At 45.7% G+C, this 25,000-nt stretch overlaps 1 protein-coding gene across 10 annotated transcripts in view; it reads right to left on the bottom strand.

Annotated features, from left to right (window-relative positions):
- Positions 1-25,000, bottom strand: part of LOC122251372 (protein Fe65 homolog) — an 808,281-nt gene that overhangs the window by 267,033 nt on the left and 516,248 nt on the right. For 2 of the 10 annotated variants that reach the window (XM_086541641.1, XM_086541642.1), the window contains exon 1: positions 10,350-13,272. The exons of the other annotated variants lie outside the window; for them this stretch is intronic. In XM_086541641.1, the coding sequence (XP_086397767.1) occupies positions 10,350-12,879 (2,530 nt within the window). In that variant the 5' untranslated portion in view covers positions 12,880-13,272. Of the gene's footprint in view, positions 1-10,349; positions 13,273-25,000 lie in introns of those variants that run through there. 10 annotated transcript variants of the gene reach the window in all.

Genomic DNA, 25,000 nt, shown 5'->3' with positions numbered 1-25,000 from the left:
TCGCGCGCCCAACATGACTCCATATTAGAGTGAGCGTCGCCCCCCGAAGAAACCCACAACCCCACGCGCCCCCATGCCCCGCTTACCAAACTCCACCCCAACCAACACGCAGCAGCCTACCACTTAGTCCAACACCATCGCGTAATAAAAACAAACTAGCAGAGAGAGCAACCCACCCAAAACAATCCAAACCGAAACCCTATGTCTCGAATCTTCCTTTACTTCCCACCCCAAGACAGGCACGTGAGCGACCACCTCTGACACCCATAAAAACGCACGTTCAAGCCCTTCTTTACCAAATATAGGAGTTCTGATTAGGGTTACCATATGCAAAAATCGTGGTAATCGCCTCGTAAACCATCCAAAATACAATGGGAAAACTGTTTTAAATCAACCTCAATACCAATGGAACAACACCATTCGATCACGTAAACGAAACTCATTCTCGAATGATACAGCTAAAGAATAAAATATCAATACCGCTTTTCTCTCGAATCTTCCTCTACAGTCCTTTGAAACAAAGAAACAAAACAAAGACGATATCTGCCCCCCCCCCCTTCCAGCCCGCGCTTCCTCCGCCGCCCCGGGAGGTTGCTGAATATTCAAGACTGGAGTGGTACAAAGTGGCAGAGCCGAGGCCTCCGTCATCATCTTGTGCAACAACCTCCCCTCCGCTACAATTACGTCGGCCCCCATATCACCAACGAAGAGAACGGCGTGCCCCTAAGACTCAGCTTCTCCGCCGCTAGGCCTATACAAATCTCCAGTTATAATTAGTTAATTTGTACCTGCCGTGTATGTCTCCAGGTGCAAGGGAGGGCGGCCGGGTTGCGACGACAGAAGGTCAGGAAGGCTCAGAATGAAGTGACTGTCTCCCTCTTTCCCTCTCCCTCTCTCCCCTCTTCCTCCTCCTCCTCCTCCTCCTCCTCCTCTACCTGCCCCACATATCCATATTTGTCTACTATGTTTATCCTCCCTTTTTATAAAATGCCTCAAGTTCCTCCTGTCTCGCCGGTCCCGCTACCTGCCTTCACGAACGCTGCCCGTGTTGCACTTCTTTGCTTGCATAGCCTCGCAATTTCCGGGGAAGTCGGGTGGAAAAAAATTATCATCCGAATTTAGTTATTTATGAATCTACTTCACAAGGAAACAAACTGGATCCCTCAATACGTTAGAAAGAAGGGAAAAAATAAGGATTTAAAACTAACATTACCTTCACCAGCTACAGTAAACATTCTAAACGAAGACTAATTCTCCACTCTCCCTCTCCCCCCCCCCCCCCCACACACACCTCCTCCTCTCCGTGACCTGCACTACATTGGAAATCAGGTGACACGACACGCCACGCTCGGCTCCTGCACCGCCCGAGTAAATCCATTGTTTCCGCTCTCACACGAGAACTCGCCTTCGCTAGACAATACCCGCTGGCTGCTTCTACGCTTCGTTCTACGCTCTTCTTCCTCTTCCTATTTTGCACCTTTCGTAGGCCTTGTCATTGTTTTGGGCCTGTTTTGTTTTCCCCAGCTTGTCTTTGTTTAAACGTCTATTTCTTTCAGCTTGTCTTTCATATACGCCCATTTTTTTAAGCGTATCTTTGTCTCTTTCTTTTATATTTTTCCTCTTCTTACTTTTATTCATCTGTCCCAATTATTCTTCTTTTAACTTTTGTTGTGTTTGGCCTTCTTCTCGCCTTCTCCTTTTACATTCAATATCTTCCTAGTTTCATCTTATCTATTTCTTCTTTTTCTTCCCATCATTCTTTTTTCTTTATTCAGATTTTCCCTTCTTCGGCTCTATGTGACATCAGCACGCTACCCCATACTTAGTCAATGCCTAAGCCTACTGTTATCTATTGACCCGCATAGGCCTATAGATAACTCACTAAGATATGACCAACAATTAACCTACTAACACATAGACCTACTTCATTTCTTATCATCCCAACTCACACTTGTCTCCATAATAACACAAGAGGTAATTACTTCATGATTGCAACATATCTTCCTTGTAATGATAAGCTATTAGTAATTATCATTAATTGCTATGCGACCAAGAAAGCGTTAAACTATCACCATGCATCACAACCATTACCGTCATTCACTTCTCCCATATGGCTTGAAAAACATTCTTCCTATCTAAGATATCTATGAGTAAAAAAACAGACCTTTGGTACTGAAAAACGCCAAGTTTGATTGATTAAACTTTAATCGACTTCCATAAACAGGTTTTATCAATGAGCACTTTCTGTCGTCGTCGTTTCATTATCTTTAATTACAACCTCATTATATTTTTACTTCTCTCTCTCTCTCTCTCTCTCTCTCTCTCTCTCTCTCTCTCTCCCGGACCCACAACTCCTTCCTGAATCTTCAATGAGTAACGGGAGTTGACGCGTCCCCCATCCACTGACTCACTCACCCACTCATCCACCTACTACCTCATCATCTGTAACTCATACGGGCGTTGTACGATTCTCCCCGCCCACGCCTCTCGCTAAATATTAATTTTCTTTTTCTTTGCCGTCCCTCCCCCCTCACTTTTATCCTTCGCATCCGGCCTATTTAAACGTTTTACTGAATATCGAATAACTGGGGCGTAGCAGACATTCTGCCAGGTACACCGTCCGTTGCCGGCGCCAAGGCAAGCGAGTACACCTAGACCCTGCCTCGCTCTCTGCCTACCTCCATCCCATCTTCCGCCTCCCGTTCCTCCTACCTCCATCACTTCTGCCTCCGTTTCTTCCTATTTCTATCCCTCCATCCTCCCTTCCCCTTCTTGCTTCCCTTTCTCGCCTCGCTTTCTGCCTTCCTTCATCCCATCTTCCCTCTCCCCCATGCCTCTGCCTCTTCCTGCACCCATCCCTCCTGTCTCCCGTTCCTCCTGCCTCCCCCTCTTCCTACCTCGATACCCTCCCCCCTCGATACCCTCTACTGCAAGATTAACTCGGAGCGCGGCACAAAACTTGACCCCAACAAGCTTCATTCCCGGGAGACAGCGATTCATTCATTCACTCATTCACTTTCACTCTTACAAGTCTCCTACACCACCCAATCATGACTTAACGATAATCCATCTCTATGGACTCATTTCTTCACTCGTCCCTCCACCCTCTCCCTCTCGCCATATATTAGTTGCAACGTCACAGCTTCCTTCCCCGACTCTCATCTTAGCGGCCCTCGCCATGGGATGAGGTCCTTCCTCTGTCCTCCTCTCCTCAGAGACTATCCTCAGTCATTATGGCCTAAATATCAAGATGCTCCATCCTCCATCCTTCTCCTCCAAGTCTATCCACTCGTTCCATCCTCTTCCTCCGCAGACTCATCTTCCCCCTCTCCTTATAGCCTATTCTTAGCTGCTTCTTAGAGTCTATCTTCTCGCTCTATCCTCGGCATCTTGCCTCTTCCCAGAGGCCCTTCCCCCTCCTCCCCCCTCCCCACCTTGAGCCTACCCTCTCCGCTCGGCCTCACTGAAGCGCCGCGGCCGAGACCCAGGCGATCCTCGGCTCTCGTCATTAACTGAGTTAACAAGTGTGATGATCATGAAGGTTGATGATCTTGTCTGATTATCACATTAATAACGCTCTTAACGGTCAGGGAAGGCGAGCTTGAAGGGAGGGAGGAGGGGGGGGGGGAGAGGCCTGCTCGGAGTGGTGGATCTTTCTTCAGCGGACGTTAGTGCAATTTAAAAAATCTTTAAGATTTCTTGCAACATAAGTCTATGTATACCTGTATTCATGGGCATGTATAATACTTACATATCCCTGTAAATACACATATACACATATCTATATATGATTAAATCTATTTACCTATAAATATACATACATACATATATACATACATATGTATATGTGCGCGTGTGTGTGCGCGTGTGTGTGTGTGTATATGTATGTGTATATATATATATATATATATATATATATATATATATATATATATATATATATATATGTATGTATGTGTGTGTGTGTGTGTGTGTGTGTGTGTGTGTGTGTGTGTGTGTAATATATTTTATATTATATATATATATATAATATATATATATATATAATATAAATATATTATATATATATATATATATATATATATATATATATATAATATATATATATATATATATATATATATATATATATATATATATATATATATATATATATGTATATATATATGTATATATATATATATATATAAAGATAGATAGATAGATAGATATAGAGAGATATACAAACAAGTAAATATAAGCTGAAACATATATAGACACTAACAACCAAAGCACAAATCGAGATCACAAAATACACCGACAGAGTTACATGTCATGCACCGCGACCCGTGACTGCCATGCGTCATCATGCAGGGTAAAGTCTTGTGTTACATGAACTGGTAAAAAATAACATTTTATCATTTCAAATCCACGATGGAGGAGGAGGAGGAGGAGGAGGAGGAGGAGGAGGAGAAAGAGAAGAGTAAGAGAATGAAGATGAAGAAGGGAAGACAAAGAACAAAATAAAAAGGAGAAGGGAGTTGATTTAAATACAAAATCGGAATAATTCAAAAAGTAAAGCAAATGTAATGTGATCGAGAGAGAAAAAAAGAGAAAAAGCTTAAGACAAGAAACCCCACAAAAATAAAAAAATATAAATAAAAGGGAAATAAACAAGAAAAAAAACGAATGAGAGAGGGGGCGGCGGCCGAAGATACGCACAAGAAATCATCAATCACTCGGAAGAAAAAGACAAAGAAAGTAAAGAGAGTAAACAAAGCCATCATTTCCCGGGCGAGTTCCGGTTTCATCCCACCTGCCACTCCGCCCATACTTCCCAGCGCGGGCGTGTGGGCGTGGGAAGTAAGATGATGATGATGATGCATGAGCGGGAGACAAGTGGGAAGGGGGTGGGAAGGGGGTGGAAAGAGGGGTAGGGGGGGAGGAGAGGTCAAGGGGAGAGGTACAGGTAGGGGGGTGGGGGAGGTCGAGAGGAAAGGCACAGGTAGGGGGGTGGGGTGGGGGAGGTCGAGAGGAGAGGCATAGGTGGTGGTTGTGGGAGGGTGTGGGTGTGGGGTGGGGGGTAATGTAAACCACGCCCCCTTTTGCGCAGGAAGCCGACGGAGCCAGACGCCGGGAAACGTACATTGTCTCCCTCAGCTATATTGTTCCCTGCACAAAACGCCACGCAATACAATGCTGCCTTTCGTAATGTTTCTACCACTACTACTACCCCGTCCGCGACCCCCCCTCCCCTACCCCAGAGGCAGGATGTAAACTGTAGCGGACTTTTTTTTCCTTTTTTTTCTTAATGGTAACATACAAACTACAATCGTTCCTCAAGAGACTGACACAGCAAAGGAGTCCACATAAGGGATCCAATACTACTGACGTTCAATATCTAAACGCATTAAAGAACACAAAGCATAAACTGAAACCACACTTCAGCGTGTCACTTAACGGTCTATGCGAGCCAAACAACGCATCTATTGTTAGCAAGCAAGCCCTAACGGGATAAAGAAGGCGGGTAACGTGCCTCCATAGCGTGGATTCGTTATCCATATAACGTGTCTTCGTAGGCTATAATTCGCTCTACTTGATGTTATATTGTAATGTCTTTACAGTACTTTATATCATAATGACTACTGTCTATTTGTCTATCTATCTATCTATAGATACAGACACACACACACACACACACACACACACACACACACACACACACACACACACACACACACACACACACACACACACACACACACACACACACACACACACAGCGGAGCAAATTCCTCCGCTCACTTGGGCAAAGAGCGAGCATTCTCATTCAGATCCAAGGTGATCGGGACAAGCGAGAGCCAGTAATGACAGGGCGTAGTGCGGCCACGCGTCCCACTCAGGCCTATCTAACCACCTTCAACATCCCAGCTCCTTCTTACGAGAAGCCCTGCGCACGGAAGGCCGGCGGAGGATGACCTTAGGATCCGACAACCATTGCGCACAGGAGCCGTCAGAAGGAGCCGCCCCTTCCGCGCTTCGATGGCATTTACGAAGGCGTCGGCGCAGCTCCCGACAACCCAGTGGCGAGATTACGTGTCATCATTAGACGTCATCATGATCCATTGCGGCACCGCCTTGGTAGCGTAAGGCAGCGGTGTGAGATGAGGACCGAGTGAGAGATTTTACAGATAACGGACTACCTGAATTTTGTATTAAATTCTGCCCATATCACTTTTTTAAGTCACAGTACGTGGATATCGTCCTCCCATATTTAAATTCCCTACGGATGACTACGGAAAGGAGGCGATATTTACCGAAATTATCTCGAAGCGAAGACGTACTACTAAGATCCCTGAAGGAGGAAAGGATCTTTAACCTCATGATCCTAACTACACTTGAAATATCCTTCTGGTCTGTTTTACTTTCTCGTAACAAATCCTTATTTTTCCTGTATATTCGGGGCTTATCTTAACTACATAATTTGTTTTGCTGTGAAGAAGAAGAAGAAGAATGAGAAAAAGAAGATGTAGAAGGCAGAGGAGGAGAACTAGAAGAAGGAGGAATAGTAACGAGAGGTGACAGGAAGAACCGAGGCACAGTGACCCAAATCACCTTGACCGATGAGTGGACACAACACTGAATGTACACTACAGACAGACGAATGAATGAATACAGACAAAAATTATATAAACAATCAAAGATAAACAAGTATACAAATCACGAGAGTTTACAAAGAAGCTTTAGTCTATATGCACTAATATGATAAAAAAAAGCAGGTCATACAGTCAAAAGAAACAGGGTTAAATCTCTTTACTGAGAATAAAAAAGGATCACAAATGGAAAGAGGAGTGAGAAAGAGGGAGGGTGGAAGGCAGAGGGGGGGAGGGAGCGGAGGGTGCAAATATCGTACCACTTCCTCAATTACAAGTTACCTGAGTGTGGCCTGGCTCACCCTTACTCCCCCCTCCCCCTCCCCCACCTCCATTCCTCCCGTACCCTATCCTCTCCTTCCCACCCTCCTGCGTGTCCCGTTACTGGGCCAGGACTAGTCTTAGCAACACCCCCCCTCGACCCCTGCTACCCCACCCAAGACTCCCCCAGGCGGCAAAACATACCGCTGTCACCTCGTGGGGTGCGGAGACCGGGTCAGGTGGGCTACCCCTCCTCCTCTCCCTCCTTCTTCGCCTGTCCTTCTCCTTCTCATTCTCCTTCCCCTCCTCCTTCCTTTCCTTTGGATACATAATAGGACGGAGGATCTTTTAGGAATCGGCTGTCATTATTTTTTATCATTACATGAACCTCTTTTGTTTGTGGAGATAGTCTAATGTATATTCAAATAAAGTGTAAATAAAATATCAAAACTATTGCATTTTCATTGTATTCCAAAGAAGATAGTGGTTTATAAGAAGCTATATTTTTTCCTGGGATGTATATTTTGTAACTGCAATTTATCCTGATACTAGCCGAGTGAATAGTATTTACACTATATTTTTCAACATTTACGTTATGTAGTGAACGTAAACTGTAATATCTAGATTTCTAACTCGCGGTCTGACTGCCTCACGTCCAGTCATCCTGGTCATCAGGCGATAATAATCATTTATCATCTTTATTATTTTAATCATTAAGATTATGATCTTCTTTAGCTTTTATAGAAAAAGAGAATATATATCTACAAAACTGCTTATTCAACATCTTAGCAATTCTTATCTTTACTTTTTTTTACAAAAACAGAGAAAAAAATGGCCAAGAGTGAAGGAGCATCTGAATGAAAGGAAGCCTTGTGCATCACAGCCAAGTTCCCCCATGAAACAGCGGTCGCGCGAGTGGAGTTTGTGTGAATCACTAGCATTAAGCCACACCGGGATCCTGTTATCTGCTGAATCCACATGGAAAGTAGATTTCTCACAGCTGGGAAGACTTATATACTAACCGACATTGTATATTTCATACAACGGCTTTATTCTAAATATTGAAAGCATTATTTCATGTTAATATCATATAAGTAAACCCGCAGCATAAATACAATTATGGGATTTTACCATCATTATAATTTTTACAATTATTATTAGTTTCACGATCAAGATTATCATTACTATCATCATTATTATCATTATCATTATTATTGTTATTATTATTAATATTATCAATATAAATCTCAATAGCACTATCATAATCATAACTAATCATTATACTTTCATTCCATAATTTCAATGAGGACTCCATTCTCCATTTCTAACATAGGTATTTGGTGCTTGCTCATTATCTTAAACTCAGTTGGGAATTACTGCACAAATCTGTACAAGCTAAACGAAGGGCAAAGAGACAATGTGTCTGGGTACCGGAACAATATATTGATAAATCTCTACATATGATACACTGATACATGGCTCATACACTATTACACAAAAGGATTATGAGGGTGAAATCATATATTTTTCATTCATCAGAAATGAACAATTTCTATGTACACGATACATGAGAAAGTGCTAACATAGGTAGTACACGAAGCACCAGGTGACTGATGGTCATGGCATATACAAAATCATGTGTATATATATACATATATATATATATATATATATATATATATATATATATATATATATATATATATATATATATATATATATATATATATATATATATATACATATATATATATATATATATATATATATATATATATATATATATATATATATATATGTATATGTATATATGTATGTATGTATGTATGTATGTGTGTGTGTGTGTGTGTGTGTGTGTGTGTGTGTGTGTGTGTGTGTGTGTGTGTGTGTGTGTGTGTGTGTGTGTGTGTGTGTGTGTATATGTATATATGTATACATGTATATGTATGTATGTATGTATACATGTATGTATTTATATATATATATATATATATGTATGTGGATGTGAATGCACATGTATATGAATATGTATGTGTATATATTCTTATAAACATAAACACACACATAAACTAACAAATACAAACATATGGATACATGGATAGATGAATACAAACATACATATATAAATATATACATATATATATATATATATATATATATATGTATATATATATATGTGTGTGTGTGTGTGTGTGTGTGTGTGTGTGTGTGTGTGTGTGTGTGTGTGTGTGTGTACATACATACATATATATATACATATACATATATATATATATACATATACATATAAACATATTCATATACAAATATATATATTGAATACGAACATATATGGGTGTATTCCCCACCCACACATATATAAAATAAAAATATCTATATACAATCTGCACACAAATGACAGAGGCACATCCCAAATGCATGACAATTACCCGAACGGTCTTCTTCACCCCACCCGAGAAAAAATATCAAAACGGAAAAATTGGAAAAGAGAGAAGACCCTCCCACTCAAAACCTACAACCTTTACTTGTTTTTTTTTAGCAAAGTGAGAAAAAAGAACGAGAAAAATGTGCATATTTGTCATTTTGAGACGAAAAAAGTCACAGTGACACAAAATCTTACAATCATATATGCAACGTCAGTAAACATCACAGTTATATATAGGATTTTTTATGTACACCATTCTCATATACCTATATAAGAATTTATGTTCAATATATTTATTTTTGTATAAAACTTTGTTCTTTAAACATTCTTTTTGGTATGTAACAATATTTTACAAATGTCTTCCTTTGTACCACTTTCACTAGACACAAAGTATTACCGAAATTTTCAGTTTATCCCGTATCGAATTCATATACGAATAAACTGTCGAGTAAATCGTTTCGTCTGACTGTACGTTACACCGTGTTTTTTCTGCATTAACAGGGAATATTTTTTTTCCTTTATTTTCACACACATATAAAAAATACGGCGTCGTTTCGATTCGACCAAAAGGCTCCTTTTTCGTTTCACTTCAACACCCAATGTTTCACCAACACCAAACCCGAAGCGGTTCTTGCCAACACAACTACAAAGCGGCAGTGTTACCAAGGGAGAATTTTGAAGCAGCTGTCTCACTAGGAAAAATAACTTCTAGAAGCAGCTGTCTTGCCAATTGCAATCCCCGAAGAATTATTAATATTTTTGCCAATACAGTCTGGAAGCAGCTGCCACAGCCACAGGAAGTCTTGCAATTTAGCTTCCGTGGCTGCCGTTGCAGGTCGTTGAAGTTTATATTTTTTCTCTCTTTTGTAGATGAGGTCAAGCCAGATTCTGCAGGAATGTCAGGAGCGCCGCGTCGCGCAGGGCGTAGCGAGAGGAGTTAGCACCGCCACCGCCATGTCCCTTAGCAGCAGCAGCAGCAACAGCAGAGGCAGTTTAGAAGGACAGGATGGACTTTAGGAGACGTAGCTTACCCCGGAGGAGGTGCGGCGTGCGGCTCCTCTCGCGCTTTTCCCTCCCGTAGTGGCCCATGCTCGTCTTGGAGCGATAGTGCTCCTCGAGGCGAGTGCGGCGACCGTTGTCCTCCATCCGGACGCGGCGGACGGGTTCGTCGTCCAGACGTAGCCGGCGGTCGTCTACGTCGTCTAAACGCGTCATTCGACCACTTTCGATTTCGGCGCGCGTCCGGCGGCCCTTCTCGTCGTCGGGTCTTCTCTTGTCGCCCCGCAAATCTTCGCCTCTGCCTTTGCCCTTTGCATGCATCTCCATGGTCATCAGCTGCTGCTCTGCGATGCGCGAGCGACTTCTTTTTCCCTTTCCACTTACAAACTCGGATTCGAATTCGTCGCAGTTTTCGAGCGTGTGTCGCCCCCACTCGGTATCGAACTCAACTTCCCTCCGCTGTCGGTTTTGATGGAGATCGAAATCGAGGTCTAAATCGCAACTGCGTCGGTACCAGCGCTTTCGATCGAAATCCTTATCGCCCGATTTCCGGTCCAGCTCTTCAGCGGGGAAGTCAAGCTCGAAGTCACAACTCCGGCGATTCCACTGCATTCGGCCGAACTCGCTGTTCTCACTCGTTTTCCTGTGCCTCGTGACGTCACTGTCCTCACTCTGCCACCTGCTCCTGAAGTCGCTCCTGGTCCGGAAGCCAACGTCCTCGAACTCGTCGAAGTCGTCGCGTATGTTGCGAGACTGCCCCGACAGGTCCCAAGCACTCTTCGCCTTGGGTTTCCTCGGCGAATCGTTCTCCCGCATCCGCTGCCGCCCTCTCTCGTCTCCCCCGTGAGGGCGCCCGACCTCCCAGTCCTGGTTGGCTCTCTGGTACCGCCTTACTCGGTCGGTTCTCCGGCGAGTTTCGAAGTCGCTCTCCTCCTCGCTGGTGTCCTCGTCCAAGTACTTGCGGTCTAAACTCTTGCTGCGGACGTATTTCTTTGCGGACGTATTGCTGGCGGCGGATCTGTCTTGACTGGGATTTGGCGTTCTTCTGGGATCCGCTCCCATCATCCAGTTATTTGGGTCACCTTTCTTGACCTGAGCTACAACAGCTGACTTATTTGCTAGATTACCTGTGCTGCGGACGAGAGCTCCCGACGGCGCGTTTTTAGCAAATCGTGCCTCTCGCCCAGCGGCCTGCGGCGTCACGGCAGGAGCATTCGAGGGTTTAATAGGAACATCATTGTTTAGGATCATATTATTCCAATTGCTGCTGTACTTGTTCAGCTGATCCTGGTTCAGATTGGTTCGGTAATCGAACGACGAGTTAAGTTTGGCACCGTAGGCGACCTTCATGTTGCTCTTGAGAGGCTCTCCGTTAGGCTTAGTTGATTTAGGCCTCTCGGGGTACGCCTGCTTGTCATGGGACGACGCCATCGCTGACCTGACCTCCCTCTCGCGGGATCTGTTTTTGTCCTGATCTCTGTCCCAGCCTCCGAAGGGGTCACGCTCCGCTGAGGCTTTCCTTGTGGTGAGGTCGTCTCCCTTCGTACGTAACCGGTCCGTGGACCGCTCACGCTTACGTTGCGCGGAAGGGGACGTGCTGTCACTCCTCGGCGTTCGATCGGACTCGAATTCATTGTTAAAGTCACAGCCACCATTCTGACGGTCTCTCACATACTCGTCCATACTATCGTCATTCTTAAAGTTCACTCCACTGTCATACTCTTCTGACGAAGCTGTCTCCTTTAGCTCCTTGAGAGAATGCAATTTTGAGTCACTCTCGAAAGTCTCACTTAAAATGTTCCTTCTCGTTAGACCGATTCTCGTCTGTTGCGAGTCACTGCCTGGGGCGGCCCTCCTCGGGGACTCGGCCTCCAGGTTCCTCTCGGCGCTGCCCTCTCGGAACGGCCCGTCCACGTCAATGCGGGAACGCCTCCTCTTTTCGCCGTGGACATTGCGGCAGTCCAGCGTGATGTTGGATGGACCTGTGGGCATGGCAGATGCCTTATTCATCTGTTTCGTTATTATTTTGTTCACATTGCCGAGGCCGTTCGTGACCTCGGATTTGCGGATGTTTTTCACATTGTTCATCTCGTGAAAGTCATTTTTAACATCGCGCCTCGTGGCCCTGTCGGCACTCACAGCCTTGGCGAACCTGCCGCCTCTCTTGACCCCGGGATCGCTGGAGTCGTCCTCGTGACTGTTATGGCTGGTGGCGCCGCTGCTCGTGCCGTTGACGCCTCGCACGCCCGAGTCGTCCGTTTCGCTCTCCAGACGGTCGTCGTAACTACGACTTCGGATGAAGCGAGGGATGCCCTGCGCGCGCCCCTTTCGGTGGCCCTTCCCTGTGCCGCCTTCGCCGTGCTCACTCGAGTCATCGGTAGAGGCGGTACGCATGCGGTGGATGGACAAGATGGCTTCCCTCTGCGCCGGGGAGAGGCACTCCCAGGCGCCGTCGCAGGGCAGGGAATCCATCAGGCGATCTTGGAGTTGGCGGATCCTAGGTGAGACGCGGGTGAGGGATGTTTCCCCCGGTCCCGCCACGCAGAGGGCTCCGCCTCGCATCCCGCCACTCACCGACGCACCCACATGTCACACACGGGGTAAACTCTTATGCGAATGCTACACATGCGTAAGGCACTGCTAAGTCCGGCACATATACGGCTCGCCACTGGCACACGATCCACCATCACTGGCTACACATCGCAAAAAATCAATGAAAGTATCACACTAGCAATAAGCACTTGCTAGAGACTTCAACACACTGTAGGTAGTTATCAGTTAGCACACCTGAAGGGGACGTGTGCACAACAAAGTCACTATATCACATACAACAGTTCATGTGAGCAAGTCCAAAAGTAGAAGTGACGGGTGGAGAGTCACGTGACAGTGGTCAGGGAGAGAGGGCTCGTGCGTCCGTTCCTGCCGCGGGTTGACACACAACTGAAAATGTAAGGCAAGTGAGACGGGCGGGGAGCTGCCTCACTCAGGTACCCGCCGCCGCTGGAGGTCGCGGCCCGCACCCACCCGCCCACAGTCAGCGAAAGTGCTCGCCATTACGTTCGCATTAGTTGTTTCTCATTCATTATCGCTCTGCAAAATGCTTGCTTTCGATTAGCAAGCATAAATACTTGCATCCATTTATGGTCCATCAAGAGCCAATGTTGCGAAACCGACTACAATGTAGAGGGAGTGAAATTAACGAACCTCGTACAGTTATACACACAAATAACGCGCGCAATCACCTTAGCACATGTGTTCACCCGTGTTCGTACACTCAAACATGCACGCACACGGTTTAATCAGCCGCACGATGCAATGAACCAGATTATCCCCCAAACCACCCTAAAAAAATGTTTCCGTGTTATTCGATTCTTTTTTATCTTAGAAAGTCATAAGAAAACGAAGTCAACTTTTACGGTTAGTTGACTGGTCGGGTTCAGTTCAGCGCGGATGAATACGTTGTGTGAATCACGTGAGCAAATTGGACTCACGACTACAGGCTGGATGTTTCTTGGCTGGTCAAGAAAACGCTCTCCGTCTTCAAGAATCGTCTTTATCAGTCATGCTGCGCGATTGCAGAAAGTACAATGCTAGTAATAACAATGATGGTAAATGTGATAATTTTACTCAGTAGTATTTTGTAGTAGTAGTAGTAATAGTAGTAGTAGTAGTAGTAGTAGTAGTAATAGTAGTAGTAGTAATAGTAGTAGTATCAATATCATAACTAATATTATCACTATCATAATCATCATTAGTAGTAGTAATTCTTGTTATACTATCTCAATGTCAGAAAAAAAATCAGAATATCATCAAATATGTCTACCGAGATCACTAAACATACACATAAGAATAACAATAGAGAGAAAATATATTACATATTCAAATTACACATCAATAACACCAAATAAACACCCAAGTAAAAAAAAATGGTAAAAATATAGTTCCTAGAAACAGAAAGACAAGTCAAGGAAATAAAAAAAGCATGAAAGGCAAAGAGTAGTGTGAGAGAGGACAATAACAATAATAATAACAAATATAATAAAAATAACGACAATAATAACGATAACAATAATAATATCAATCATAACAACAACAATAAACATATATGACGAAAAGCCTAGCATGACAAAGACGAAGATAAAGAAGAGGAAAAAAAAGAAAGATACATATAAAGATATTAATAATGTGAATTTCAAGAAGGAAGAACTTAGTGTGCGTGCGTCTGAAGGAAAGAGGAAGGAGGGGTTGGGTTCCCAGGCAGTGCGCCCCGTTGCCTCCACCTTGTCACGACACGGCTTTGCGGGGGAGGGGAGGGGGAAGGGGGAGGAGACAAGGGGGGAGGAGGAGGAGGAGAATGGGGTAGTGGAGGGAAGGGGGAGAGGAGGTGGGGGAGGGGAAAAGAGCAAGGGGGACGGGGAGGGTGGAGGAGGAGGCAAGGGGGAAAGGGAAGGAGGCAAGGGGGGAGGAGGAGACAAGGGGGAAGGGATGGAGGGGGGATATGCACTACGTAGCTCAAACACGGTTGCTGCGCTATCGCGTCCGTAGGTCATAACGGAAGAGGAAGAGGAGAGAGAGATGCAAAAAGGGGAGGGAAGGAGGCAGGGAACAGGAGAAGAACAACAGAAGAAGAAAAGAAAGAAAGCAGAGAGCAAAACAATGCGACGAAATGATGGAATATGAAGAGAGTATTTGAAGAAAAAAACAATAAATATACAACGGTAAAGAGACAGAGACAAAAATAATAACAATAATAAGGATAGAAGAAATATCAAAGAAACATAAAAGAAAAAAGAAAAGAGGAAGACAACGGAAAATAACATAAAACACAGACGAAAATATAGATTAACAGAAAAAAAGATACCACAGCCGCAGCAGCAGCCACGGCGGCGGTCGGGTAATTATGATCATCCCGAGGCCAACAATGGGACGTAAAAACACGTCAACAGCAAATCATAGAAGGCGAAAGAGGCGGCCGCCGCGTCCCTACATTACCCACTCTTGTTAAACCCTTGTTGTTCCCTCTTGGCCTTCTTTTTCCACTCCTATTAGTCCCTCTCCTTCTATTTTCACTCCTACCCCTACGTTCTTGCTAATTTTCCCTCTTCTCCCTCCCTATTCTTACCTCTACCTTTTACCATCCACCCATCCCCTCATGCTTCTCTCTCTCTCTCTCTCTCTCTCTCTCTCTCTCTCTCTCTCTCTCTCTCTCTCTCTCTCTCTCTCTCTCTCTCTCTCCCTTCATCCCTATTTCCCTCTCCCCCTTCCTCTCCTCTCCTCCCCCCTCCCCCCACATATAAAATGACATCGCTTCCTTCCGACACCAACCACAATGTCCACGGACAACGACCCTCCTCCTTGAGAAGTGACTCACGACCCTCAATCAAACCGCAAGACGACCGAAGCACCCTGAACTCCCCACTCCGCCCCCTCTGCCCCCCCTCCCTCACCATCCTAAAGACCGGCGTAGGACACACGGCGTAGGGCACGTAGGAAATCCGAGCGTCCTTCCCAACTGAGATATAAAAAAAGGTGTCATGACATAGGTCTTGACGAACACCTCGTGAGATCTGTTCACCGAATTTGGCGTGCGTATAAAATATGTATGTACAGACGGGTTCCCTTTTCGGTACAATCACGTCATCGTACACGCACACGCGCGCATGCACAGACACACATGTACTTGGAAGGTGACGTATCGGGTTGTTTATCTACCACCTTCCATACATACATTTCACTTCACTCCTGATTTTGTGATTATCTATCGTTCTTGTACCGATGTACTGACAGGTGTTACATCGAGAGAAAGAGAGAAAGAGAGAGAGAGAGAGAGATAGAGATAGAGAGAGAGAGAGAGAGAGAGAGAGAGAGAGAGAGAGAGAGAGAGAGAGAGAGAGAGAGAGAGAGATAGAGAGAGAGAGAGAGAGAGAGAGAGAGAGAGAGAGAGAGAGAGAGAGGAGAGAGAGAGAGAGAGGAGAGAGAGGAGAGAGAGGAGAGGAGGAGAGGAGAGAGGAAAGAAGAGAAAGGAGAAGAGAGAGAGAGGAAGAGAAAGAAGAGAGAGAGAGGAAGAGAGAGAGAGAGAGAGAGAGAGAGAGAGAGAGAGAGAGAGAGAGAGAGAGAGAGAGAGAGAGAGAGAGAGAGAGAAAGAGAGAGAGAGAACATAACTATAAAACTTTCGAACACAAATATTTATCATCACAGCCAGACACCTCATCGCCTTCACTTGATAACCTGCTTGCAAAGAACCCTCAAGCACCTTCCCACCCTCCGCCTCACGCCAACTCCCTTCTTTCTCTCTCTCCCACAATCCTCCCTCCCTTCCTCATTCCCTCCTTTCATGTCCACGCCCTTTTCTCTCCCTCCCTTTCTACCTTCATCTTTCACGTCCACGCCCTTCTCTCTCTCTCTCTCTCTCTCTCTCTCTCTCTCTCTCTCTCTCTCTCTCTCTTGTTGTGCACTTTTCTTCATAATATTTCCCTCCCTCCTTCCTTCCTTCCTTCCCTCCCTCCTTCCCACCCACCCACCCACCCACCCACTCTCCCTCCCTCCCTCCCTCCCTCCCTCCACGTCCACGCCCTTCTCCCTCGCCACCATCTCCGTGACGACGTCGGCGTCTCGCGTGAACGGCCAGACGGGACTGAAAGTAGCGAGATAATGAGAGACCGGAGCGGCGCTTCCATAAGTAAGTATGAGACACTTGGCGGGGACGCAAGAATTGTGAACAGGCTCTCACGCGGGCGGTACGTGAGGTGGGTTGGCACGTGGAGGACGCCGTGCGATCTCTCTGCGGGATCTAATAATTACCCATGTGCGTACGTGCGTTGGGGGTAAAATCTGTTGGCGGAAAAGTCAAGAAAAGACGAAGAAACCCTTACAAAGATAAATGATTAATCGGCAAAATGAAGCAATAAACCGTAATCTATCGGTAGCATAATCGTTAAGCATGAGTCTCCTCCACGCATGTCTACATCCATCCTTCGCTACACAAATAAATATTCACCACGATCATCCATTCATCTCAAAGTCTTGGCTCGTTTCCTCTCCTTCCTCCACTTCCGGCGTTCCCTCCTCCCCCGGCCGGAGACTATTCAAAGTCTCCGGACATCACGATACAAACACATCCAGGAAGGAAGACACAGCGTCGTGATGGAATGTCGAGGGATGGGGAATTCGGGGAATAAAGTTCCTTCTCTTACTTTCCCTTTCTTTCCCCCACTTTTCAGATTCAGTTCCCTCTCCTTCTCTTCTTTTTTTCTCTTTCTTCCTCATTTTAGTTATTTGTTTTCCTTCGTCTCTTCCTCCTTTCTCCTCCTCTTCTATACCCTCCCCTCCCCCTCACCCTCGTCCTACCTGTCACTCACCCTGTCCTGTCGCCAAAGAATGCTAACGGAGAGTAACGGTAAACTATGAGCTAATAACCAGAGCAAAGAAGCCAACGAAAATAGAATGCAGAGCGAGATGAACGGCTTATTCCATCAAGCAAGGACGCGTTCGCAAAACCTCAAATATTTGTCTCGACGCGAAAGATAGAAGAGATAAGGCCGAACGCATTTCAAGGCAATTTTGGCAATTACCAAAAAAAAACGACAAAAAAACATAAGGAGTGGAACAGCCACATCGTAAACAATACAGGTAAATGAAACGAAACTCATTAACCTCCTTAGAAAAAAAAGAGTCATTACTGCCCAATGACAAGAAACAACCTCCCGGGATAAACAGGATCGAGAAAAAGAGCATTACCCCCCTACCTCTACCTCCTCCTCTCCCCTCAGACATAGACACATCCCCTTCCCTATTCTCACTCTCCCCACTCCACTGCCCCACACATACACCCTTCCATGTCTTACGAGAGACAATTATATGAACGGGACAACACGCTACCCCATCTCCCCTCCTCCCCCGCCCCTCTTTTCCCCTTGACCCCCCCTTCTTCCTCCCCTACCCTCCTACCCCTTTCCTCCCGCTGCTCCATCTCCGACGGTTTCCCAAGGTGAGCGAGATTCCGACATCTCGCCTTCCGCACCTCGGGTAAACCACGCGGACGCTGAAACGTGCAAATTCATTTCATAAACTCAAGAATGGGCATAAAACAATCACACGCACGCATGTAATTACATACTTGGATATTCGCATGCGTGCGTGCACACACACTCACACACACACACACACACACACACATTTTTTTTTATACTTTATCATCCTTCCCTATACTCTCAAACCACGCGAGACAGTGAGTCACGCCCCTTCAGCTTAGATTTCCTTATCCATTACTCACCGCCTACCTCTCCTGCCCCTCTTGTTCCCCCTCCTCTCCGCCCCCCCCCTCCTCCTCCTTCAGTGATCATGAGCATCAGACACAGGCACCCATGAGGTGGGGGATGTAAGGGGGAGTGCCATGGAGGTTGAGGGGATACCAGAGAGGTAGGGGAATTCCAAGGAGGCTAAGATAGGGGTGTACCAAAGAGGTAGGGAATGGAAGGGGGGTGTACCACGGAGGTAGGGGAAGGGGAGTACCACGGGGGTAGGGGTGTACCACAAAGGTAGGGGAAGCGGAGTACAGCGGAGGTAGGGGAAAGGGAGTACCACGGAGGTAGAGGATGGGGGGCGTACCACGGAGGAAGGGGAGGGGGAGTACCACGGAGGTAGAGGATGGGGGGCGTACCACGGAGGTAGGGGATGGAGGGCGCACGACGGAGGTAGAGGAAGGGGAGTACCACGGAGGAAGGGGAGGGGGAGTACCACGGAGGTAGGGGAAGGGGATACCAAAGGAGGTATCTGTCCGGCTGCGCTTAAATGCGGTCTCAAGGACAGCTTCGCGCGCACATTACTGCCCTCCCAAGGTTACGGTCCAGTTACTCCGGGGCGGCAAGAATGGGCCCCGTTCAATTAACTCTCTCTCAAGGGACAAAGAAGCTGGGCTGAGGTGTACAGTCCGGGATGCAAGCAAACTGGGTTATCGGGTCAACCGGAGGTGGGTGAGGCCAGGAGGGAGGGGGGGGGAGGAGGAATTAAGGCAATGTTGTCCAGGGCTATATTACTTGTTATTGTTTTTTTTTGTGTGTGCGTGAGTGTGTGAGTGTGAGTGTGAGTGTGAGTGTGAGTGTGAGTGTGTGTGTGTGTGTGAGTGTGTGTGTGTGTGTGTGCGTGTGTGTGTGTGTGCGTGTGTGTGTGCATGTGCGTGTTCATTTATGTGCGCATGTGCGTGTGTATGTAGATAGACACTACATACTGAAAGAATGTATTGATAAGGCTGCGAATCTAATTTTAAAAATGAAAACTAACTAAAAAGGCATAGAAAAATTGTTTCCACGAGACTATAACAATGAAAAATGTCTTCGTTAAGGAAACAAACAAACAAAAACAAAAAACAAAAAAACGAGAACCGTTACTTATCACAAGATGAAAAAGCAAACAAAACAAATAAAATAAAGGAGGAAACAATTAAAAGCAAGTGAGAAAAGATACAATTATGAGGCAAAATATTAAGAAAGAAAATAAAAACAAATAAGATGACAAGCAACGCGAACCCATTGTGTCCATAGAATCACTCATTGCAAAGAAGCAAGGAAGAAGGAACGAACAGATGCAACACGAATCTCGAAGCAATGACGCAACATCTTCCTGTCGGTGACACACATACGGCAACCATGCTATAAACTCCTGGGTGAGGAGGGGGGGGAGGAAGGGAGAGGGGGAACTTAATAGCTCCTCTTTACAATTAATTGCCTTGTTGTACCCGAAGGATTAAAGGAAGTACATGTTGATACACCGTCGAGATCTGCCTTCGATCGGCCGTATTGCAACAGTCAGACAGATACAAACAAGACACGGAGAGATACAGAGAGGCAAAGAGACACAAAAACACACAGACAAGAGACGTAAACAGACACAGAAACACCAAGAAACACACATACACACAGACAGACAGACACAAACACACACAAGCAAACAGACAACAGAAACAGAAGCGGGCGAGAATCACTTTCTGATCGGTAATCGAATACGTCACGCCTTTGACTCTAGGGCCTCCTCTCGCCGCACGCCCGTCGCTGGAAAGGCGATCGAAGACAAACACGGAGAATTGCACAGACACGTTGATCTATTTCACAAATGGGTTACTCTCATATCACGGCGTAGATATGCGCCGTGTGCACAGACGATCATGCACACACACGGATGTTAAACTAGTATTTTTTTTGTATCATCCATTAGTTATCAAATTTCATAATATTAGATATAAGCACGTATGAACCTACATACATCCGGGCATCAAAATAGTAAATCAGTATCATTAATTCATCAAAATTGAGAATATCAAAATAGAATAGCATTAGAATACCTTCTCTATTTTTTTCATAGAAGCATGAAGAATTTTAAGAAAAGGAGAAAAATCGTAAAGGGAGAAAAGGAGGTGTGGGGACGGAAGGATCGGGAAAGGAAGAGAAGAGAAGAAAATAAGAGACTACAAATAAACAAAAGGGAAGCGAAAAAGACGAGAAGAAAATAAAAGGCTAAAAACAAACGAAAGGGAAACGAAAAAGAAAGAAGAAGAGAAGCAAATAAGAGACTGCTAAAACAAACATAACAGACAACAAAGCAGAAGAAAAGAGCCAAAGTAAAAAAAAGAAAAAAATAATACGGAAGACAAGAGATGAAAGAAAGTAACTCTAACCGCAGGCATTGGGTACAGCCCTAAACCCAGCGCTAAAAAACGTGATATGTACCATCAAGTCGCGATTAATTTTATCGGTATTTGATTTCCATGACGACCCGGGTTAATGTTTGCCAATCTCGGTTAGTGTACTCTCCTGCCAAGCGCGCCATTAGTCAATACCTGGCCTCATCGTTTGCTCTCGCTCTGATACGACATTTGATATGCGATCACAAATGTTCTTTCCGGTTAAGGTTACAATGCGCACTGTCTATTGTAGACTTCTTTGTGCAGGGAGAGGGAGAGGGAGAGCGAGAGAGAGGGAGAGAGAGAGAGGGAGAGAGAGAGAGAGAGAGAGAGAGAGAGAGAGAGAGAGAGAGAGAGAGAGAGAGAGAGAGAGAGAGAGAGAGAGAGAGAGAGAGAGAGAGAGAGGAGAAGGGAGAGAGAGGAGAGAGAGGAGAGAGGGAGAGGAGAGAGGAGAGGGAGGGAGGAGGGGGGAGGGGAGAGGAGAGAGAGGGAGGAAGGAGGGGAAAGAGAGAGGGGGAGAGGGGGGGAGGGAGAGAGGGAGAGGGAGAGGGAGAGGGAGAGGGAGAGGGAGAGGGAGGGAGAGATAGATAGAGAGAGAGAGAAAGAGAGAGAGAAGGAGGGAGGGATAAAAAAAGGGAGGGAGGGAGGCAGTGAAAGCGAGAGTAAAACAAAAGAAATAAAGAGAACGGTTCGTTAAGAATGATACTAGTCTTAAAATTCTTTTTAGGAAGACGTATTATTACTCGATACATGACAGCCATCTTGCAATAAACCAGCAGGGAAACACGACAATTATTATGCACTAAAACCCTACTCCTCCTACCAAAAGGGAAGGAACAAACCCTCCCTCCTTTCCCGCGTCTCATTAAACTCTCCCTCACAAGTAGAAGCTATATTCATCACACGAAGCACAATTTTCACGCAAATACATACCACCTTTATAATATCCTAACTTGGCAAGAGCTACGAGTCCCCCTCACCAGCATGCCAATCAAGGGACGTAAGGGTTACTAATTACTTAGAAACTTAGAAAGTTCCTGTCCTCTCTTACCCATTTCAAAGGGCCACTGACCCCTTGCCCTCGTCCTGCCCACCTGACCATCACAGGGCCGCCCTATGCCTAAAACCAGTTAAGGAGTGCTTACGTAATTTTCATAGTTTTTGAAGTCTATATTTTTGCTTATTTGTTGTTTCAGACGTCTGGCTTTAAAATTTTGCAAAGTAGAAACAGATATCGATATACGCAAATTGACTTACGATTCGCCTTTTTTTATTGACAAATACTACACAAACACACACACACACACACACACACACACACACACACACACACACAGAGAGAGAGAGAGAGAGAGAGAGAGAGAGAGAGAGAGAGAGAGAGAGAGAGAGAGAGAGAGAGAGAGAGAGAGAGAGAGAGAGAGGGAGAAGAGAGAGAAAGAGAGGAGAGAGAGAGAGGATAAGAAAGAAGAACGAGAGAAAGATGAGAGAAGAGAGAGAGAAAGAGAGAGAGAGAGAGAGAGAGAGAGAGAGAGAGAGAGAGAGAGAGAGAGAGAGAGAGAGAGAGAGACGAACGATGCCAGGTGAGATAACGGTGGCCTGAGGTCAAGTCGCGGAATAATGAGCCGGATCACGTCCTGTTATGTTGCATAATTGATATCGTCAGCAAGTTAGAATCACCTGCTCTACCCCCCCCCCTCCTCTCCCCCATTAAGCATCCTTTCTCAAAGTCCCTCTGTTTCCAGCTGGGGTGCGGTGGGGTCATTCTCTTGCATGACTTAACACTGAGGCATTCATTATGCTACTGTATTCTTCTCTCTCTCTCTCTCTCTCTCTCTCTCTCTCTCTCTCTCTCTCTCTCTCTCTCTTTCTCGTTCTCTCTCTCTCTCTCGTTCTCACTCTCTCTCTCTCTCTCTCACTTTATCGTTCTCGTTCTCCCCCCCCCCCTCTCTCTCTCTCTCTCTCTCTCTCTCTCTCGGCAGTAACAACATCAACACATATATCACAAGATCACGCACAGGTTTTTACTCAGCTAAACAAAAACGGCTGTTCATTAGTCAGGAATCTCTCTCACGCACTCTAACTAACCCCTTCCACGCCGCTTCTCAGTATGTCTCGTTCATTTGTCTCGCCTCGTTATGACAACAATAAAAAATTCACTTCACCCTATTGTCATTCAAATGGTCACGCAGGATCCCATCGCTCTTGGCGTGGGACCCTTTCCTCCTTCCCCCTTCCCCTTCCCCCTACCTCCTCTCCCTTCCCCAATACACCTTCGTAACTCCTCTAGTCCTCGCCCCCTTTCACCTTCTACTTAACTCCTCTTAACTCTCTACTCTCCACTCTCCCTCTCCCCCTCCATCTTTTCTCCCTTACCTCCCCCTTCCCCCTTCCTAACCCAGCAATACATCCCCCTCCTCAATCCTCTCTCCTTCTCTCCCTCTTCTCGCATGTGGTTGGGGGGGGGGGGAGGGGGGGGGGGGGGTGGTGGGGGATATTCCTTTCCTTTGTGATGCTGACGAGTCCCGGGTGTCTGGGGTCGCGCATTCGTAACATATCCCGCTTTTATATGGCGTGCGGAGGGGGTGATTTCAATACAATAGTACTTTTATATGTCTCAAAACACCTCCAGGCAAGTTTTTTGACTGAAGTGAATTATGCGAATATCCCGCGGTTCGTATCCGGTTGTGTATCTCACCTCGAATTTGTCTGAGAAGAAAGCATCCTTCATCTTTTCTCGCTCAAGCACAATAGACGGGCGCGAGGGCCACGTCTCCTACCTGGCGCGTCTTATCTCCTCCCGAGTAATAGCCTTCCACCCGGGTAGTCTCCTCTGTGTACTACTTACGCTCCGCTCGTCTCGAAAAACGTCGGACCACCCCGGCGCTGTCAAACGATTTGCACACTTACCTGGAAAGAAAGAGAATAATAATCATTAGTATTCATTTCTATACCATGAGGGGGAAAAATACTAGAGAAGACAATGAACAGTTCCGAGAGAGAGAGAGAGAGAGAGCTGCCTCACTCGGAACAGGTCAATAGCATTACCCACTCAGACACAATGGACAGACATCAATATGGTTAACAGAAGACCACAACACACACATTCCACACCTCTCTCCTGGGCTTTTTAGTCACCGTCAGATTTCCCACAAGGTCCATTAAACATACTCCCCTTTGCCGACCAACGCCTTGGGCAGCGCGACAACACCGTCACTGCAACACGTCACCGAGAGCCATCGACACGTGCATGAGGTGAAGAAACCGTGCTGCTCTCTCGCCTTCATTAAAATTCCCTCAGGAGAGAACGCCATAAACAACGCCTAACCTTCTCCGATCGACGGACAAGATACAGCGTAATGGAATAATCGAAGAAAAATACTTTCTATGCTTTCTAGAACATCACTCACGAAGGCCCACCCACGCGGCAGCGATACCAGGCTGTTTGGTCAAGAGATGATGGGGCTGCCTCCTTAATCTATGTCATTTATCCTTGTTTTCATCTTCCTGATTCCAAATCCATACTTTCAAAAACGCCCCTATCAATTATTACTCAGAATAATATAACCCATGATGCTGGTGCCCGAGATGACGGGTAGGTGTATACTTTGTGATGATGATGTTGTGCTTCGAATGATGGATGTGATGATGTGAACCGCATTCATTCGCCTCTAGTCACATATGTAAACAAGGAAGAAAGTAGCCATAGTCCCTTTATCACAGGAAGTTCGTTTTGTGTTTTTTCTCTCTATTTCTTAGGTCGTTAAGCATTCGCCTTTTTTTCGTCACTTTTCTTCTTCCTCTCCCTTCTCTCCTCGGATGCTCTTTCTTCCTTCATCCGCCTCTTCTTTTCTACCCCTTTCTTCCGCTTGCTTCCCCTAGTCTGCCCTTCGTGACCATAAAACCTCGCTGGCTCCCATCAGCAACACGGCGGAGGTGTGTTAAATAGCCCTTCCCTCCTGCCCTCTCCACCCCCACTCTCTCCCTCCCTCCCTCCCTTCCTCTTTCCCT

Source organism: Penaeus japonicus, unplaced genomic scaffold, assembly GCF_977035675.1.
Source record: "Penaeus japonicus unplaced genomic scaffold, GWHDUDI00000001_assembly GWHDUDI00000011, whole genome shotgun sequence".
NCBI lineage: Eukaryota > Metazoa > Arthropoda > Malacostraca > Decapoda > Penaeidae > Penaeus > Penaeus japonicus.
The sequence above is the reverse complement of the archived record's forward strand: the minus strand, read 5'-3'. Positions and strand labels throughout refer to the sequence as shown.